Source organism: Poecile atricapillus, chromosome 4 (assembly GCF_030490865.1).
Source record: "Poecile atricapillus isolate bPoeAtr1 chromosome 4, bPoeAtr1.hap1, whole genome shotgun sequence".
Lineage (NCBI taxonomy): Eukaryota > Metazoa > Chordata > Aves > Passeriformes > Paridae > Poecile > Poecile atricapillus.
The window spans coordinates 32,857,239-32,878,656 of NC_081252.1; the positions used below are offsets into that span (position 1 = coordinate 32,857,239).

General features: G+C 41.1%; 1 protein-coding gene across 1 annotated transcript in view; it reads left to right on the forward strand.

Moving 5' to 3' along the window:
- FHIP1A (FHF complex subunit HOOK interacting protein 1A) overlaps positions 1–17,937 on the forward strand; it is an 82,772-nt gene extending 64,835 nt beyond the window's left edge. Inside the window, exons 9-15 of the mRNA XM_058837248.1 lie at positions 443–610; positions 2,796–2,875; positions 4,283–4,470; positions 4,950–5,990; positions 9,505–9,683; positions 9,970–10,108; positions 14,113–17,937. Of these exons, the coding sequence (XP_058693231.1) occupies positions 443–610; positions 2,796–2,875; positions 4,283–4,470; positions 4,950–5,990; positions 9,505–9,683; positions 9,970–10,108; positions 14,113–14,363 (2,046 nt within the window). The 3' untranslated portion in view covers positions 14,364–17,937. The remainder of the gene's footprint in view (positions 1–442; positions 611–2,795; positions 2,876–4,282; positions 4,471–4,949; positions 5,991–9,504; positions 9,684–9,969; positions 10,109–14,112) is intronic.
- Positions 17,938–21,418: the final 3,481 nt, after the last annotated feature.

Consider the following 21,418-nt stretch of genomic DNA (forward strand, 5'->3'; position numbering starts at 1 on the left):
ATGAGAATTTTCTCTTTAAAGCTTCATGACCATGACTTTGTACTGTGCTTTGATTCTGCTCTGACGTTTATTCTTAATTAAGTGGTAGATGCAGGCATTCACATCTGAAAATGCTTCTGAGGGAGAACAGAAGTGTGATGCAATGAAGATGACATGGGCAGAAAGGGGATCTTCTAGCATGATTTGGTCCTTTGCTTTTCACTATGTGTGAGATCTGGGGTGTCAGTTTGAGGGAGGATGTTTTTTCTGGGGATGCAAGACAGGTAGGAAATACGTTCAAAATGCTTGTGAGGCAAATTTAAGAGTGAATACTCAGTGTTTTTGTGGCAGTGTTATGGATGGACAGCTTTGCTGGATATACCATTGCAGAGGATAGGTGGGTGGGTATTTTGTGTATGCAGCATGTTTGTGTTTGCAGTATTTATGTTACTTTTGCTTACAGGTGACTGTGGAGGAAGTGATGACTACAACTGCATACCTGGATCTCTTCTTGCGCAGCGTTTCAGAGCCTGCCCTCCTCAAGATTTTCCTCCGCTTTATTTTGCTGCACCGACATGAGAATGTTCATATCCTGGATACACTTACCAGCAGAATCAACACACCATTCCGGGTAAGACAAGCAGAAAGGAAGTCCAGGTACTCAGCATGGATGTAGGTTCAGTGTTTAAGTGGGAGATTTCATACATTACAGTTGGGTTCTTGTTTAACTAGGAATTTTCTCCCCTCCACACACAATGGTGTGATTTCTCCACCCTCTAAATTTTTTATGTGCATGTTTTGACATTTAGCAACCGCTATACAAAGCTAATAAACCTGTGAGGTAGTTTCACGTTTGTAGGAAATAGGACAGAGGTAATGAGAGCTTCTGTAAGTCTGAATCCTATTGGAAGATAAAAGGTAAATTTGGAAGCATTTTTATTCTGAACAGTGCTGGATTAGTGCTATCATAGATAACTCTCCCTGGGACTTAAAAATATACTTGTGGTGAGGAGCATTTTTGATCTTTAGAATTTTGCCAAGCAACAAACATTTTCAAATGGCCCATCTGGGGAAACAATGGGAACACTCTAAGGATGTCCCCAAATGAATCCCAGTTGTTAACTGCAATCTTGCTGATGTATTTCTCAGGAATCCGTAGTCTGTATTACTGTAGCATGTTTACTTAACTATGATGTTGCCTGCTTTATTTGATTAAAAGAACATGCTTTCTTGCTCAGGTGACAAGGCTGCTGCCTCCTCCTCTTTGCCTTCACTCTCTTGTACAATAGGGTTTATCTCAGGTTTGTGCTGAGCCCTTTCTCAGTTTAGGCACAGTGCAGCATGGTGGCTGGAGAGCTGCCTGCCAGAGAGAGTAGTTACCTTTGCCAGCAGTTGGATCTTCTGGATGAGAAAATGACTACTTGTTGCACTGGACTACTTGAGTGAGCCTTGCTTGACTGGCAGCCTTGGCTGACTCTTGGATGATGCGGAGCTTCATGGATGAAGTCAAGAATGCTGTTTTAGTGCATGGGAATGCTTAGAATGTGCAGTAATATTTTAGGGAAGCCAGAACACCAGCATGTGCATTAAATTTGTGTATTAGGGACAGTAGCTTCATCTGAAAATTGTTCTGAAATGTAAGTGCCTGCAAATACCAATGTATGCTGCTGTTAGTGCATTTCTAAGATGGATTACCTCTGAAAACTGAAACAGTTCTGTCAACAAAAATGCAAATGCTGTTGTCTCTGCTAATCATTAATTACTGTTCCATAGGCAAACGAGATGGGAATTGTAAAGAATTCTGCAGCCCTGAGCAACTCAGGATCCCTGCCAGAGTGGTTCTCTGATGCTGAAGGAGTTTTCTGCAGTATAGCTCAGCCAAGTGCAAACATAGCACAAAAGCTGTGTACATTACTATTGATGAAAATACGATTAATAATTCACAGAGTTAAACTTATTTAGAGACAGGTGCTTGAAAGAACTTGTAGAAATACTATCCTCTTTGTTTCTAGGGTGTATTTTAAATCTTCTATTTTTACACAGTACAAAAAATAGACTTGGATTTAGTTATTCAGAAGATTCAAGATTTGAAAGTGGTTGCAAAGACTAATGATTACTATTTCCCTGTAATTGAAAATTCCCTGTAACTGAAATTTCTTAAATACAGGATGATTTGAGGCAGCAGCATGTGTTCTTGAAGTTTCACATAATGAAGAAAAGTTATACTTGACTCCCTGTAAATTTTACAGAGGAAAGGAAGTTTCCCAGTTTTCTCATATGTCCCTCCCCCAGTTAAAACACACCTTTCATACAAGAATCTGACTTCTTCCAAAGGTTTGTTGGGAAGCTCTTCAACCATTCAGCTTCTTAATGTGCAGAACACTAATAATTCCTTATACCTAAAGCAACAGAAACCTAAAGTGATTTATAATTTTCCTTTCAGAAAAGACCTTTAGTTGGTTCAATTTCTGTGTCAAAGGTAAAAACTAAAACACTGTATTGGAAGTTACAGGGTTCAGTTCATGCTAAGTCAAATGAATAAATTTGAATAATATTTAAGACTGCCTTTTTTAATAGCTTATTTGAAGGAAAATTCTGTTTAGGATTGCATTTTGTTAAAATGTAACATATCACATGTATAGCTCTAGACAACTTGAAAAAAAATCTCATAGGGTGCTGACTAAATGAAATATCATTCTAAGAGTGTCTTATAAATCATGATGTTCTGGCAGAGCCCTGTTGTAATGTAGTATGCAGGGAAGATTGGAAAGATACAACTTCCAGATCAAAAGCTGACAATGTTTATCATTTTCCAGCTCTGTGTGGTCTCCTTGGCATTGTTCAGAACGCTCATTGGCTTGCATTGTGAAGATGTGATGTTGCAGCTAGTTTTAAGGTAAAGCCCAAACTCTTCCCATTCTTCATCCTAACTCTAGGACGTATGGTCTCTGTCTGTGGATGCAGAGCTGGGTGGGAGTTCTTCAAGAGAGCAGAAGTCCAAGTAACTAAAGAGATAAGAATATTTATGGTCCCAACAAAAGTCTGCCAGACCTGACAAAGTATGATTTACATCCTGAGATCTCCAGAGCAAGAGATTTTTCTTGTGATTTATTTCTATAAAAGTGAGAGAAGCTAAGAATATATTTATCACCTCCGAAGTTCTTATTCCCTGCTTCTAAATGCATAATTCTTCCCTTCCGCATGTTTTCTCTAGTGTATAATGCACTGGGATACAGACCTATGTACTGTTTGCAGCTTCCACCCTTCATGTTGTTTTCCACCTCTTTGATTCCTCGCTCAGTGAGAACACTTCAGGTTCCTGCACCATTGTATGTAGATTAGGTGATATACTAAATGCAGTGATAATCTATACATTGCTTCAAAATACTTATAATTTGGGTATGTTTATTAGATGAGAACTGGTTATTTATTTGGAAATACTGCTGTAACTGACTTTGGCTTTTAGCATTGCAGATCACATGACTATTCCAGATACTGTCTGTCCCTCCCCACACAGGCATTAAGGTGAAATTCCCCATAGATCTGGCAGTGGTGCCTGGAAATACTGCTAGGACCTCATGAACACAAGTACATCACCACTCTGACATTAGAGTGCTGTGATTGATCTTTTTTGTTTATTTAGGGAATCCTTTAGAATTTCTTTGCATTTTAAGTGGCAGATCATTGGTACAGTTAACACTGAGGCTCTTACAAAAGTGCTTTTAAAAAGTAAAGCAAAAGTGCTGTAAAGAAGTTCAGCATGAGACTCTGCTTTCTCTGTTCCTTAGCTTCCTCTAGCTTCTCTCCTCTGCCTAAGAGCTCAGTGTTGATCTACTGCAGTAAAATGATTGGATGACCCTTCCCACCTTTTTTTTTCTGACTGTTTGCCTGACAAACTGCCTCTCTCTGGATTTCCCAGGAAAACAAATAAATTGAGGATTCTGAGACAGAATGTATTCATAGTCAGACCAAACCACTCTGCTGGCCTTTGACGTCTGTCTGTCCCACACTCCCTCCATGCTTTTTTACAACAGATTTTCTCTGACCTGCAAAGGATTCCCTGTACTGATGCAGCTGTCTCCTATCTCTATGCATCTGGACAGTTCCTCATCAATACAAGTATCACAATATAAAGAGTCATGGTTTCATGCTCTTGAGAGGTTTAGAAAATGGATCAGGGGGAATGTTATTATTGCTGTTTCTTTTCATTTGAGAAGGCAAGAAGGTGGGAAGGGAATTCTGTGTGTTGTTGCTTTCTCTAACATGAAAGAATGGTAAGTGATGCTGGGCACTGCTGTTTCAGGTATCTGATCCCCTGCAACCACATGATGCTGAGCCAGCGGCGTGCTGTGAAAGAGAGAGACTGTTACTCTGTATCTGCTGCAAAACTGCTGGCCCTGACACCTCTCTGCTGCTCCACTGGAATCACTTTGACACTTGAAAGCCAAGGGAAAGACTATATTCTCTGGACAAAAACAGCACAATCAAAAGGTAATTGGTGCTCAGGGGAAGACCAAATCATTAATTGAATTTGACCTGGTAGCACCTTATGGGAGGAATTGGGAAAAAATGGAAGGGGAAGGAAATGTGGTGGGCAGCAATAAACCAGGCAAGCTTGGACTAGAAAGTTTGTTTAATTCCTTCTGTATGTCCAGGTCTATCTAAACCTTACTTTAACAGCTATCCAGCCTGAATATGCATTCATGACAATATGTACTGATACATGGCAGCAACTCTGCTACTTCAGAGCATTAAGGTTTGAATGCAGGCTGCTGTCATAGGAATCTTGAGTTACAGCTGTCTTTGTGATAGTGGAAAGTGTGTTTAAGAGCAAATCTCAGTTGTTGTGCTTTGGTCTGCATTTTTGGTTGGTTAGGATTAAAGACTCTCCCTGCAATGTTGTTGTGGATGCTTTGCTGGAGAAAATTTGATATGCTACTCTTGATACGAGTCATCTTCTTTACTTCCAGATCCTGGTAGACGCTCTTCTGAATCTGCTTGCATTGTGGAATATGGAAGGGCTGTGGACATCAGCTACTTGCAGTACCTGGCAGAAGCTCAAGAAGCCATCATCCAGTGCATGAAAGATTGTAAGGTTTGGTCTGCCCTGTATGATGGAGTAAATCCTGATCCAGACACCTTTATCCAGACGCTTGCAGAGGAGAACAGTACAGATGTGGAACACCCCATGTTTCAGCTCCAGCAAAGGACACCTGGCACATGTAGTTCTGCTCAAGCAACTCCTTTCAGTGAGAAGATGCAGCTAGAGCTAGAATGGGATGATAGCTATGACACAGGGATTTCTCCTGGTTCTAATGTGAGCTCACCACAACCGTATGATGATCTGGGAAGCACAGAAATGCAGCCACCTGCAGAGCCACCGAAACACATTCAAGAAATGAAAAAAAATGCCATTATGCTCATCAAAGGCTCTTACATAGAGGAGTCAGACTTTCAGGATGATGTTATGGTTTACAGGTTATGTGCCCAGAAGGATACTCAAGATGATGACAGCTCCAAGGAGAAAGCTTTAAATGTAGCCAGAGAACACAAGGTGCAGAGCCAGATCATAGTCAATGGGTCTCTTGCAAAGACTCAGCTGGAAATGGACTTGGATGAGCACAGTAAGAGAAATTCAAGCTCAGCTAAAGGTGTAATGAGAGAACAAATAAACCAGAAAATGACTGAGATTGATCCACAGCCAGACTTAGAGTTAAAGATTTCTTCTCAGGAGGCAGATTGTAACTTAAGTGTAAAACTGCTGAGCACAGATGGTGAGGATTTCATTGCACAGTATGACAGAATTATTAAGGAACTGGATCCAAACAGTGCAAGCTTGGAGGAGCAGAAGTTGGATGCTCCTGATCCTGTCTCTCCAGCAGAAGAAGAGGAGGACTTTGAGAATTTCTCAGCAGATACCCCTTCTGCAGAGAGCATATCATCTCCCTTTGGACCAAAAGAGGATGTCTCTCCCAAGCACTCTACAAGGAGCCAGAGTGCTCCATTTACAGGTGGAATGTCCTGTTAATTACATACATAACAAATATAGGAATGCATGGTGATTAAAGGTGGTCAAATGAGATCACACTGTGTGGCACACAAGCACAGAGCAAGGAAGACTCCTGGCACTAAACAGGGTATAGCCTAAATATAGCTGATACCACTCCAAGGAGAGTGAAGTACAATGTGAAAATACAGCAAATTCATCACTGTGGTGAAAGCAAATGGTAGTGTTTCAGGGGTTTTTTTCTTGGCAATTGTTTAAAGCATTGAGCAGGGTTTATGTTGTTTGTATGTGAGAGCTCTGTCACTCCAGAGGAAGCTTTTTCAGTTGAAAGGTGTTGAGAGTAGCTGTTTTAATATACAGAGCCCGGGTAAATAATTTGTTTTTCTGGCAACTTTGATGGGATGGATGCAGCATCAAGGTGCCATTTTCCCTCTCTCTGCTATTCCACATTGTAGCAGAAGGTGTCAGCACTGGCGCCCTGTCTGTACGTGCCTGTCTCCCTGCTCTACCCTGGCATCCTGTTCTCCAGTGTCAGGTCTGCCCTCTCTGTTGGCATGCTTTTCTGTCTAGTGCCAGGCAGCAATTTAAGATTGATCTCTGCTGACTGTCCAAGCTATTCAGGAATGGCATTACTACTGGAGGTCATAGTGGGCTTTTGATCTGTATTTGTGCAGCTCCTTGCACTGCAGGCTCCTGGTCTTTAATTAGGTCTCCTAGATACAGGAGTAATGCAAATAATAAAAAATAATCATGTACTAGGTTTCCTCAGCCAATGCAAAACCTCTGTAAGATGGCTTCATATTCATTTGGAGGAGGAAAACGTGTTTATTGAAAAGCAGCCCTTTTAGGTCAGCTGTGGCCAGAATGCATGGCACTGTTTCTTAATTGAAAAATCCAGTCTGTTTTTCAACTAATTTGCTATTTTTGCTGTGGTGGCAATTTCCTTGTACCGGAATCTAATTGTATCCAAATCTCTGTTTCCCATTATCTGCTGTCAAATGTAGCTCAAAAATGTTCTCTTTGTCTCTCATTCTTTGTGTAGTCACTCTCTCCATTTGCTCATTTTCAAAAACTCACCCCTCATCCAAACCCATGAAAACCTCAAAACTGAGGAAAATGAAGATAAAAAGCGAAACACAGTAAGCCTAGATGTTTGCTACCTGTCTGCAGTGTGTTTTATTCTTAGAGTTCTTATGTTGCTTTAATGGAGATCTTAGTGATTGCATGTAAGGAGGTACTTGCAACAACACCTTGAAAATGTTAAAATTGCAGGGCCTTTCAAAGATAGCAACCTTGTCTAATGGAAGGTGTTCCTGCCCAGGGCAAGGAGCTTGGAACTAGATGGTCTTTGAGGTCCCTTCCAACCCAAACCACTCTGTGATTCTGTATCTAATTTGAGGTGCTGTATTATTATGTTTGTAGATGTGTTTTTAAAAGTTTTTAGGTTGCTTTTACTGTTTTGGGAGGGCATTAAGGGATGTGGCCTCTCTCTGACAGAAGTTTCCCACAGCCAGTAAGTGTCAGCAATGCGAAGATGCTCCCTTCAGGTCTATGGATCTATTAAGAAAAATGCACTCTCAGTGTCTTATATCCACTGTAACAGCATTAAATGCTCTCATCCCTATTTTCACTTGTGGTGTTCAGGAACAGGAGTTTATATTTTGCTTCCTCTCCCTCCATTTATCAGTACTTGACTTCATGGCCATGAAAGGAGTAATTTTTTGACTTGTCATCTAGTTACCCTGTTTCTTACTAGGCTCCTAAGTTCTGCTTACATCATCTGATTCCCATTTCAATAAATTCTTGGGGGTAAAAGTCATGCTATCACTTTAAAAAAAAAAATAATTATGAATTTGGTAACCTTTCTTGCAGTGGCAAGCAGCAGTTTTTACACATACCTAGCTGCAGCTTTACCTACTGAGCTTTGAAGTGTTACCTAGAGAAGAGAAACAGTGACACATCTGAGCTCCTTCTGCCATCCCTTTTGATACAGTAAGGCTCCGGTTCGGAGCTATGTGAAAATGTCACCCTGAACAGGATAGGTTATGTTGGGACAGAAGAAACTGTATCTCAGCCAAAGTGTTTGGGGCTGCTCCACTGGGGACGGAGGTTCTGATGCCTGTCATGGTGGTTGGAAGGCAGCAGCCACATAAAGCCTTGTCAACAGTGGCCCTCCCACCTTTCCTCTTGTTAGCAGAGCTGCGCCAGCATTAGCCCTGAGAGATGAGTCTGGAAGGAGTACTTGCTTTGTGCTCACAGTTGCTGTAAAGCATTACAGATTCCAGCTTTCAGAGGAGCTCTGTTAAGTGGAATGGCAACAGGGGCACTCCTCATTTGATCCTTCCTGTTGCTCTGGCTCAGAAGTGCCTTAGCCTCTGCCACAGTTTCCAGTAGGCACATTGAACTGGGCTGCACTGTACCCAGGCAGCTCGGATGGCAGCCATGGGCAAGCTGAGGGGAGCTGGAATGGTGTGGGATTATGGCCACCTGCTTGACCCTAGAAATGCCCATGGCATTCATCTTTTGCCAGATTTGAGGGTGGGATATTCAAAGATAGCAGTGCTAATCATCCAGGGATTCTTCTGCATGGTTTTCCTAGCTCTTATGCAACTGGAATAGTGTGGTAGGACTGTGGGTGGGACAAGGGACATTTCTAAGACTTTACTTGTGAGTAGGTCCCTTGTAGTGGCTGCCTCAAGTGTCTCCCCAGCTGTGTAGTCTAACAGTGTAGTATTTGGGTGAAGTCATTCTTAGACTTGCAAAGTTTCTTAAGCTTGAGCACTAAGGGTTTATGTACTTCATGGTAAACGCTTCTGTATTTCAGTGGCTGTCCTTCAGCATGGATACACAAACTAAAGCTATTATTTATTGGTGACATTTATATGATAACGCCTATGTCTACCAACAATTATGCTTATAAATCTATTTTAATGTCATCCCTGCTTTGTGTGACTGTTTGGTGTACTGAAGATGCCTTTTCTTGTGATGGGGACTATCACAGCTTGATTTTTGTTTAGAATAGCATTTTCATATTTTCTTTAGATCACCAGTTTTTTGATAGAACAAGAAAGCTAGCAATAATTCACTTTGCCCAGTCCTTACACAGAAATAAGGCACAGGAAGAGTAAAAAGAACAGATTCCATTTGCATTAAAACTAGTAGTATCCTTCCAATTTATTCAAGGGGAATAGAGTGGTGGACTGTAATGTCCTAGGCTAAATCCTTATTGGCACATGCAAGTGGAATAGTCACGCATGTTAAATATGCTATTAATGTAAACTGATTGGCTAGGTAGCAAATGTGCTGCTAACCACAAAAGCTTTCAACACCTCTGTTAAGTCTGCTTTCTCTGTTCACCTACAGTTTGGGTTTTCTCCCTGCTGTCTTTAATTAGTGTGTGGGAGGGCTAATTTGCTTGGTTATGATGGTCAAAATTCCCTTTAAATGCTTTTTTCCTGGATCTTAGCGTTTTTCTTCTGTGAAAACAAAAGCATTGATTCCTTCTTATTTTCCTGCAGGACCATTCATCAGCGTAGTGTTGTCGAAGCTGGAGAACATGCTGGAGAATTCCTTGCATGTAAATTTGCTGCTTATTGGGATTATTACTCAGCTGGCAAGTTATCCACAGCCGCTTCTTCGCTCCTTTCTGCTCAACACCAACATGGTGTTTCAGCCTAGTGTGCGCTCACTCTATCAGGTATTTATCACAGGAGTTAGCCATGCCTACTGGAGCAGTGTCTTTAGTGTCCCCATAAGCCTTACATTAGCTCTTTTCAGTTTCACATGAAGCTTTCTTACCTGTCTGAGAGCTTCTTATTTCATTTCCACGTTTTAATTACATTTGTGCAAAGAACTGGAAACTGTGTGACCGTAGCTTTTGTCAGAACTCTATTTTAATGCAGGTAGAGAAAGCTTGAATATTCAGTCTGTGGCTACACTGGGACCAAAGGAGAAAGAAGTGATTGTTACTGTTGTTTTGGCAGGTGCTGGCATCTGTGAAAAATAAGATTGAACATTTTGCTTCCATTGAAAAAGACTTCCCAGGTCTTCTCCTGGAGGCCCAACAGTACCTGCTTTTTCGTGTGGACATGTCTGATGCTGCGGAAGAATTGCTCACCAAAGGTAAATGATAACCACGCTCAGAGGAGAGCCAGTTACCCCTGTCCTTTTCTCCAGGTTATTAAAAGGTGTGGTATGTTGTGAATGTCATTAGCCAGCTGTATCCTTCTGACTTTAAAGTGATGATGCTCACTGTGTAGACCACAGTATATGTGTCTATTTGGATATTCTTTGCTGTTTAGAAATTTTTATTTGGTATATAAAACATCTGTTTAAAGAAGTAACAAAATCAGTTCTTGGCTTGCTATCAGTAAACAAACTCACTTTCAAAGCATGAGGTGAGGTGGCATATGTGCATGATTTTCATTTTATTTTTAGCCTGACCTTCAGCTAGTCATTGGTTCCTTTTTGATAAATGTTAGAGAGGACAGAAGTCCAGGATGAATTGGTTTCTGCAGCAGTTGAATAAGGCTTGGTATCATGGTTTGGGCTACCACTGAAGGAGATAAGACACTGAAAGTTTTCTGGCTAGTGTCTTTCTTGTATGACAAACAAAGCAAAAGAAACAGAAAAAAACAAAAGGTGTGTGTCTAAGAGCAGTGGGGAGTTAGACAGGTATCATCCCACCAAGCCAGCTTTGCAGGGGACTCTATAACATCTGCTGCCTCAAGCACAGTGCACGCTGCAGCTGTCTTTACAGTTACCTGGACTTATTTGTACCACTGTGGGTCAAGCTAGTAAAAATAAACAGAATGATGTCTTAGCTGCCAATTAAGAACCTTCCAGACACAGGCAGGCAATGGGTAGAACTGAAGCCCTGTCCTGAGGATGTGCTTGTTCTCAGCTTGCTGCTAAGTGGGCAATGTTGGATGCAGGCTTCTCTTAAAAGCCAATTTGATGGGAATGTGTCAAATTCGGTGAGTCATGACGAGCTGACTCTGCAAGAGGGTTCAAGAGAGGCTGCATTTACAGGTGTATGCTTACTCTTTGAGAGTCGTCAATAATCACCCACTCTGCCCACACTTCTGTGAAGATGTTGATGCTTTTCTTCGATTTCCAGAGGTATGGAAATCGGGACTCTTTATGTGCCATTTTAATTGTATTTTCATTTTTCAAGGCTCTGAAGAATAATCTACCTAGTTTCTAGTCAGCATAGTATGTGTTTCTAAGGTTTGCAGTACATCTAGTCTGTAAAATTATAATCTTGTTAAGGCTGCTTCCCAAAGAATTGGTCTGTGGAAGGTGCCTGCTGTAAAAAAGCTGTGTATTGCACATGTCAGTAGTGTTTTAGGCTCTGCATTTTGGTGCCATAGAATAGAAAGCCTTGCAATTAGATGGCATTGTAGCTAACATGTGGGAGATGAGATTAGGAGGCAACATTCAGAGTGCTTTTTTTTCTCAGGTGCCGGCAATAAGAACTTTTACATAATGCATTCCCAATGACATTTATTTATACTTCCTGTTTTACGTCAGTTTTCTTCTGTGGGCTTCAGAATTTGCCAGGTTGACTCATGCTGGTCATTATTTAGGAATTTGAAACAAGGCTGCTTAGTCACCCTGTTAGTACACTTTCTTCTGTATAGTGGCAACTCCTGCAAAGAAAGCTTCTCTTGACAAATAAATGGGGAGTAAGTAAATGTCAGTATAAAATGCAGACTTGATTCCCTACAGGACTAGTGATGCAAGTCATCAAACTGTAATCCTGGGGGCGTGTTGGCTCAGTAGTCCATCAACCACTAGTTCATTATATTCATTAAGAAGTGCAAGGTAGGAACTGCTGCAGTAATGGTAAGTGAAAAAAAACCCAACAAAAACACAAAACTAAACAACAAATTAGGAACTCCCCATGGACTTCTTTGCATTAGCTTGACCACCACCTCTGACTGTCAGGCATATTGGTTGCTCTCTGAGGGATTTGTCCCCTGAACAGAAGTGGTGAATAAACCCCAGTGTTCTCTGCAGATCTGAGCATAGCCAGCCTCCTACAGAATTAACATATGAAAACCTGAAGCCAGAGTTAGTGAGGAAGACAAATGTAAAACCAAAACATTATAGAGGGTTTTCTCTCTCTTTACAGTGTAGGTCTCTGAAGGTGTTTGAACAGAAAATTTGTTCTTTTTTGCTTGCAGTAGTGTGTGGTGTCTTCCACAGCAGCTTGGGCTCTGGTTACACATCTTGAGCTGTCACGATGTAGTTCCATGTGCAAGCTGCCCCTCTTTCAGTGTGTTGGTAACAATCTTCAGACTACTCATTTGCTCGGTTTTCAATTGTATGACTCAGATTGCATCCTGACCCTAGAGAGAAGTGAACAATCCTGATCAAAGAAAATAAAATCAAATCTCTGGTTGCTAGATCAACTTTCTATGCTTTTCTGGTATTTTGGGGTTTTTTTCCCCCCAAACAACCAGTTGAATCAAAACTAAAATTATTTTTAGAAATGTATCAATTTTGATTCTTTTTAAAAGTAGGAGTATAAACAAAAGCAAAGCTTTAACAGTATACTAGCATTCTGGTTATATTGCCTAAACTATTTAAAAAACTTAAAATATTAATTATGAAATGTATTGACATTAGAAAATCTGGAAAAAATCTTCAGGGGAAGCTTAAAACTTTATCTTTTCATTGTAATCTATAATTTAAGTTGTTTTTCCTCCCACAGTCAGATTTTCCCACAGAACAGAAATTCCTGTACTCTGTCTCTAGTAGGTAGAAATTTGTAGAATAACAACATGAATGATTGATAAGTCTGGAGTTGGAAAGGAGTTTTAAACTCAAGAAAAGTACGAGTCTGTTAAATGATTGAGATGAAATTTTCTTTTTTCCAGTGTTTGGAAGAGTAGAGTAGTTCCACAGTGCCTTGGGTGAAGTACAGGCATGGAATGAAAGTGCAGAGCTGTTGAACAGAGGGATTGCTGTGCAGCATCGAGTGAGGCCTTCATCTACAGCTCCCCCTGTTTGCTACTTGGAGAGGTTTCAGAGCAAATCTGGTGTCACTTGAGACTTACTTTAACATAAACTGTGTGCGCTGTAGGGGAAACCCCTTCTGAAGGCAGCGATGCAGTGTTGGGCTTGTCTGCAGTATCTGAGTTAACATAACAGCCCTTTTATTTCTTTTTAATGATTTACTTAGACATCTCAGGAGAACATCCTACTTCTAAGTTAGACAGGATTTTATCTGTCTGCTGTTGGCTTCAATGATACCTTGTAGCAGAGAGTTCTACAGGTTAATTTTTCTTTGTAGAGTATTTAGTTCCATCAGCATTAAATTTTGTCACCTTTTTAGTTTCACTAAATTAATTATCGTCTAATTAAAGGGCAGCTCTGCTTCAGGTTGAAACAAGGAGCAATTGATTGAAGTTTAAGTGCTCTGTCACTGTAATTCCATGCATTCTGATACTTGAGCTCTGATCCTCTGAACTCTGGCAGCAGAGATCGTATGGCAGAGCACACAGTGGCTTTCACTTGCTCTCTTTTAATGGTTAGTTGCTTTACAGGGAAGTAAGTATAGTTAGTGGGGCCTATAGCTGCAGAAAAATCTGAATTTTAAAATTTTTTTCCCCTAGTTTTTAACTTGGTTCAAACTCATGCTTTGAGGTGATAGTTCGGCCTTGAACCCATTGACATGGTGATTCACAGGGTGAGGATAGAGAAAGTGAAGTAAAATGAAAACAGCAGTGTGATCTGGAGGAGGGATAGAGCATAATATTGTTGAAATGGAGACAACCATGCTGGCTCTAGATGGGTAGGTATTATCTGCTGTTTCAGAAGGTAAATCCATATGACTCTTTCCCTTGAGTCCTCTTCTGCCCACATATTTCTCTCATCAGAGCTGGAACTGAATGATATATAACCTAGGGAAAGACAGGTAATAAAAAATGCAATAGAACCAGGTCACGCAGAACTTTAAAATGCTGGATTAGTGGAGTATCTGCCTGCACAATCTGGGTACTGCAAATTACAGCTCTGAACACAATCCTTATAAACTGGGTTTGGATACTGTACAAATACTCTGTGTGCTTAATATAGAGAGTCTTTTCTCTTTCCTCTCCCTCTCCTATTGTTTTTAGGTAATGTCCAGCACAGCAGCAACACAGGGAAAGGAAGGAATCTTCCAGAAGCTTACCCGGCTGTACTGCAGCCCTTCCTGGCACAGAAAGGAAAGAAAGGCCTGGCTCATCCCAGCCTTCCTGCGCACGTGAGGAACGCCGTACTTGCAGCTGCCCTTTTCCCAGAGTTCCTGAAGGAGCTGGCAGCTCTAGCCCAGGAGCATTCCATTTTATGTTACAAAATACTGGGGGATTTTGAAGATTATTATTAATGGGTTTTTTAAATGTGTTTTGAAAAAGCTTTTGGAGTTCAAACAGATTTTTAATGCAAAGCTGCTTTCAAAAGAAGGTTGTACTTCAATATTTCCTGAAAATACTTGATTTGGAGGGGGAAAAAGGAGGCAAAATATTATTCCAGTTAGGCCTTATAATTTCCCTCAGTGCTACATAACTTATTTGAGATTTCTGATACTGCTCGTACTGCAGCTTCCTTCTTCATCCCTGCCTCTTTACAGAGCCACCCTTCTTCAGTGTCACTAATTCCTGTTGAATTTCTGCAATAGATACTTGTTGGATGGCTGAGAGACACAAACACATTGGCTTTTTCTGTTCCAGAAATACTCTTCTGGATAACTTGTTAGGAGACAAGTTTGCTTGAAGAAACATTGCCCAATGGGAAAAGTTCACAGTATAAAAAGACATGCAGAATCTGCAGAATACCCTTTTATGTGAAGGACTGTCATTCTTGATGTCATTCTCCTCTTTGCCTCTTCCCTTGCTTCACCCTGAAGCCGGGTTCTTACCAATCCACATCCAAAACCCCTTTTTTTAAATATTGGCTCAGGTTTTCTGAATTCAAGTGATCTTATGTGTAGTAAACCCATGAGTAGCTGAAAGCAGGTGCTGGGCCCTACACATACCATATTGCCTTATGTCGAAGACAGATCTGCGGCTATCAGCTGTTGGGCTTTGAAGTCCAATGAAGTGTGTAAGTGGATGTGGATTGCAGACTGCCTGGAATTTTCCTTGCAGTTCCTCAGCATTCCTTGATAACTCTTGCATTGCTACCTAAGCCTGCAAGCATGCCTTATTTAGTAAGATTTGCACAAAGTACAAAACAAAATGTTTCTATGCAAGCTGTTATTAGAGTCTAGTTTATTTGTATGCTTGTTTTAATAAGCTAAAGAAAGATACTCAGTATCTTTCTGTAGTGTTAAATGGACAGCAGGCTGTTTTTGTCTTTTTGTCTGTTTTTTTAATTAAATGAAAAATGTTTGCTTGCTTATGAAAGGTGTACTGTTTTCTGAATTTATTTTGGTTAAGGGAAAGTTAAGTTACTCTTTGTTTACTTTTAGTTTAGGTGTTGACTTTTCCTAATATTGCACTCCTGGGATGGTGAGGGGAGGACCAGGATATTCACCAGCTGCAGAAAAGGAAGGAGAAATGGGGAAATCTGTCTGCTGGTGACTAACTGCTTGAGAAAATTCTCTTCTGTGAGTAATGGGCTTCATTAGAAGAATCCAAACATGATGAATTGGCGCATCACCACTGCATTTTGTCTTATCTTAGCTGCATAATTGTGATTCCATTGTGTTGTAGTTGGCTACATAAAGAGGTGCTTAGTTCAAGAAAGCCATAAACCCTTTTGTCCAGGATACAAACTAACAGTGACTCCAAAAAATGTGAAGAAACAGAAATCAGAAATAACACTTGCATACATTAGTTCTCCTGCTCGTTGTAATTCCATAATGTGGAATTCTGGTTAATCACATCCTGAATTTGAAACACACTTTCTCAGAGATTTCAGGGAAAAAACCAGTTTAAAAATAAAAACAAAAGACACTCCAGAACAGTCTAATTAATTGCACGTCAAATTCCTCTGGAATGTGCAGTGCAGTTTAAGCTCCTAAATCCTTTAGATAGTTCTGAAAAGTTCTGCCTTTAATCTGCAAGGTATAGATTGAAGTGTCTGCATTCATTGTGTCAGCTTGCTGTAGGCTATTCCAAGAAAAAAAAAAAAAAATCCCCAAGTCTCCCTTCAACAAAATCACCTCCAGAACTTCTCTGGGTCCATCTTTATTTGTTTACTGCACAGTCTTCACTTCCATGATGGCTGAGCACCCTGTTGCTTTCTAGCTGACTCTCTGGCTTGCTTTCATTTGTGACCTGTTTAGTTTGTCAGGTGCCACTGCATCACTACTGTGTAAATCACCTACTGACCTCCACATGGCCCTCTCTCACCTCACCAGCTTTCTTGGAAGCTGAAGCCAAAGTTGTGGGGTTTTTCCTTAAGTATTAGTTGTCCAGGTTGAAGACAGCTCTTTCTTTTTCAGTTTCACCCACCCCTGCATTGTTGTTGTAAATGGGTAATGAGATGGAGTGATTTATTTTTTTTTTTATTTTTCTTTTTTAAACTTGTCCTACAGCACCATGGGTCATTCCCAGCTCTCCCATTTCTGCTGCCTTCCATCCTGTGCTCATAGGCCTTGCCTGAGGGGATTCAGTGTGTGTGTTGGAAGGGTTTTAGCATTATGGTTGTAGAGTCAACCTCTGCTCTGCTCCTTACCTCTTCTGCAAGAACTGCATGTGAGCAAAAGGAAAGTTTGATCAGCTGACTTTTAGTGGTTCAGAAACTAGTGTTAAAATGCAGAAGCAATCTAATCCTTGTTTTTCTTTTTTGAGGAATGTTTAGAGAGGAATTATATTATTTCACTTTTTTAAAAATAAAGAACTCTGCAGACCAGTGCTCAAGGCAGTAAATTACTACCTGAACACTCCTTTCCTTTCTTTGTATTCTAAACTAAGAATCCTTATTTTCTGGGTAGAAGGGATTTCTTTTGAGATTGTTAACTGGCGTCTTCAAAAAACATACAAAATCACTGCAGTTTCATTTTGGCAGGTCTGTTAAGCTACATGAGGATTTCAAAATGTGGACTGCTCATAAAAGCATCTGTAAATTTGAGGAAGGAGAGGATTTTCCTCATAAGTTTTGGTAGAGCTTATGTTCTACATCCAGTAGGATAAAGTCAGCTTTTGAAATCTGGAGTTGTACGGAAGGCTTCTTGCTGAAAGGTCAGAGCTGTGTTTGTGCTCAGTGTCCCCTTACAAACAGGAGCTCCCCAAAAGGAAGAGGTGGATGAGTGCAGTGACCCTGGCTTAGAATGTAAAAGTGCAGATCATACATGTACCTTTACATTGCTTGGTTTCTGAGTGGGATCAGATTTGCAGCTGTGTCTCAGATGTAATAGCAGTATAATGTCTGGCAGCCAGCACAAAAAACTATTGATGGGAATTGCCTCTTCCTGCCTTCAAAATGCAGAACCTGTGATTTAGCCTGGAAAATGTTGATCTTTTCAGATGAATCACATCTGTGTGCATAAGCTCTTCAGCCAAATGCTTCTCTAATAAGCTTCTTCCCTCTCGTTAGATAATGTGATATCCTGTCTCTCACCAATGAGACATTCTTTCCCAAAAAAACCCTGTGCCTGTGGTCCAAGCTGTGGTCCTGCCTATAGGTCCCTGGAGGATAACAGCCTTATGCTGCTCTTACCAAGAACAAGGAAGTGCTTTATGATCTGGTTTTCCCCACTCTCGGGTGGGTGTGTGACTGGAGCAGTCCTTCATTGGTACATTGGCTCAGCATCAGTCCCAAATGAAGTGCCTTGGCAGATCTCTTCCAAAGACTGCAGGTGGTGGCTCAGTGATACCAAAGTGAATTTCCAGCCTCCTACTAGATGTTTCAAACTGTGAATGCCACATTTCCAATTATGTAGCCTTGGAGTGTGTTTATAAGCTGTTCTGCTATAGCAAGGAATCTTTCCAACATTTTAAACTTGCTTTTTTTTGTATGTGTGTGTTTTTGGTTTGGTTTTTGTTTATTTTGTTTTTGCAACCTACCTATAAAGCACTTTGAGCTTAAAAAATTTGTAGTCATTCTCTTTTACCTTTGGCCATTTTTGGATGCTTTCTGGGTTAGTCTCAGTAAACATACACATGGTTTGTGTTAATTGGACTGAAGCACTCAGCAGTTTCATTGATGCTTGTGCACCAACACACTGGATCTTTGGACATGTATAGTCAGGTGCAGTTTCTTGTGTTGCTGGCTGTGCTACTACCTTTATTATTGTATTCTAGGCATTTTTCTTAAATTTGATCTTTTCCATGTGTGCCCTAAAGAATATTATGGTATTTTGAATGAGATCAAGTTGTTAGTGTTGCAGTTCTGGGTGTGAAAAATGCATCGTCTTTTTTTGTCCTGGTAACTTTTGACCTTGGTTTGGAAGAACAGAAATGATAACTTCTGTTTTCGGATGTATTCTGTGGAGATGAGAAAATTCCAGTATCAGGCATGGACTGTCCCTCCCACCAGCAGGCCCAGGTACATGCTTCCAAGCATCCAGTTCATAAATTACTTGTTTCCTCTTTCTTTGGGCTTTGTCAGTTTACAAAAAGTGTGAATTCAGTGGTGTCATGCTGTGGTACAGAGCACTTGCCTTTCAGGTGTGGTTTGGTATTTTTAGTAAGATTGGTAAATTTCCTAGGATGGGAGAAAACAAAGTATGATTGAGTGGACCTTGGACATCAGTAGGGATCCATGATTTGGAATGGGAGCAGGACTGGATAGACAGGAAGCCTGAGCAGCATTCCTGCCACCAACACCGCTCATTGGCCCGTGCATAAAGCCCAAGTGGTCTGTTCAGTCCTTCAGAGAAAAACATTTGCAAACAAACTTGCAGCATCCTGCAGAGTCCAAGGGTTTAAGTTCAAGAGGTTAAGTTCTATTTACCAAGAGAAGTTCACCATCCAGCACAGCGTGTACACGCTCACTACCCTTTTGTGCACTCTGCTTAAGCCTCTCAGAAGGTTTTGTGCTTCAGGAAGGTTTTTTTAGCTCCCCTAAGATGCTCTAAAATCCCTGGGTTGGAAAGAAAAGGATGGGAGCAGTGTTATTCGTTGCAGTTAAATTATGTGATTGTATCATTTGAATTTGTAGCCACAGCTACTGTTTGAGGATGGCTTGATTTAATAAGCAATTTACTCTGCTGTATTTACTGAAATTGCTATGTCATGCCTGCAGTTCTTATGACAGCTCCCATTACATTTGTAACATTTAAATTGCATCTGTGTTTATGAGTAGAATACAGGGATTTTCCTCTTTCTTTTCTTTTAACTCAGCTCTGGCGCTGTACAGTAACGATACTGCTGTGTCCAGATCCGATTTAGATAATTAGAGTATGTTCCTCCTTGCACTCTTTGAGCATTATCAGCAGAAATGGAGGATACATGGCACTTGGGCTGGTTACATTAATGAGCAAACCAAAGGTAAAACGCCACAGATTAGCAGGGGGCATTTCCCTCTGTGTGAACTGCAGAATTTACATTTGTGTTGCTCTGATTTATCAGGTACCAGAAAGAAAAAGCTCAAACTTGAAAAGTGAATATGACCATGTCCTACAGTACCTGTCAAAGTGGACAGCAGTTTTGGGATGATGTTTTGGGACCAAAATGTGCAAAGGAGAGTAAAAATTGCTTCTTGTGAAGGTGGTGTCAGACTTGCATAAATAGGTGTAATCTTGGGTCAGGTAATTACCTGACCGCAGACAGCCGCAGAATGCAGCACTATTTCTGTGACTATGTTGGTGGTCAGAGCCCTGCTCTGACTAAATGCACTGTAATTTTCAGTGGCCCCCAGCTTTTCTAAACATGTTGTGGCCCAGCATCAATGTATTTTATTTGTTATATGCTCAGTTGGAAGTCTTTTATTTATGAAAAGGAGCTTTACTTGGAGTCTCAAATATGTAGGTGCTTTAAGTGGCATTTTGTTGCTGACTGTGCAAATCTTCTTTTTGTTCATTGATTATAATGGTTCTTGTGTGGCAGCTGGATTAAATTAAGACTGAAGTCTCTGGGCTAAAAGCCCTGATGGAACTTTTGTGCAAAGGCTGCATTTCTCAACTTTGGCAGTTCAGCAGACTGCCCGCATACAATTACGTATTGTGGACTAAATACCTGCAAACCTACGTCTCTGATGAAGCCAGTTCCACAGCAGCTGTATTTTATTGCAGTCTACTTTAAAAATAACTAGCTTGGATTTATACCAAAAAATAACGTGGGCGATTCAAATCCGAGACAACTAAACCGTGTCCAGCTCAGTGCTGCTGTGTCAGTTTGGCCAGAGCTCAGACGAAATGCCAGCTCGTCCTCTAAGGAGAGGGAGTGGCTCTGGGTCTCAGTATTCCTTGCTGCAGCTTGAGCCAACAACTCATGTCTCGTGGTGTCCAAGCACAGCTTGGTGTTTAGAAACACTGATCAGTGCCTTTTGTAAATCTGTGGGGTCATAGCATTGGTTTCTGAGCTTCAGCGTGAAAAAATCTAGCAGCCTCTAAGCCCAGCCTAAAAGTGTGGCCTCTTGAGTAGCTAAAATACAACTTACTGATGGTTATGCCTGCTTAGTGGGTTGGACAATTACAGCTGTGGCTGATGCAGCCATACATTGGGAGAACTTTTGCTTTGTGCTTTCACAAAAGGCTGTGCATGGAGGGAACATTCCCTACAGTGAAGCTGTTGGCTCTTTTGAGGATCACAGCACTACAGCTCTGCAGCTCCAAGTACTGGACTCAGACGGAGGCCTTTCTCAAACAGCTGCAATGACAAGGCAGGGAATGTTGCATGGGTTACTTTGCTGCCTGTGTGTGAGGTGGGATAATGTGGGATCTGGCACAGTCACCAGTCTTTTTCTTGGGCAAAGCCAGCAGGCAAGATGGGAATCGTTCACAGGGTCATGAATTGGAACCCCCACAGATAAAGGGGAGAAACCAAAGGCCAAGATCCCTCACCACTTATTTCTGCAGCTGGTCAGCAAATGCTGCAGACAGTTGTGAAATGCCTATATGCCCTACCAGCGATCTTAAGGATCTGGACTAGGATGGTCCTAGAGGGAAGGCTCAGTTCCACTGGGAGCATGCTCAGCCATGTTGATCACTAAACTACCTTCTTTCTGCAGCTTTGTTCCCTCATGGTGGCACCTGAAAATTTCTATAGTTTGCTTTATTGCAGTTAAAATTCAGTCTGTCTAGCCTAATGTGGGATGTGGGCTCAAGTACTGTCAGAAGTGGTTCCCAGTGGTTTTGTGTTTCCACTGCAATCATCCCTAGTTACTGATGTGGCTTGGCCCAGGGGCTCTTGAAGATGGAGTCTAAATTTGCCATCACAATGGGCAGAAAAATGTGCAGCAAATTACAGATCATGACAACTTGGGATTCTGTATTTTACTGCATTCCTCATACTGTTTAGCAATAGAATCCTCTCTATCTTGTGTACTATCTAC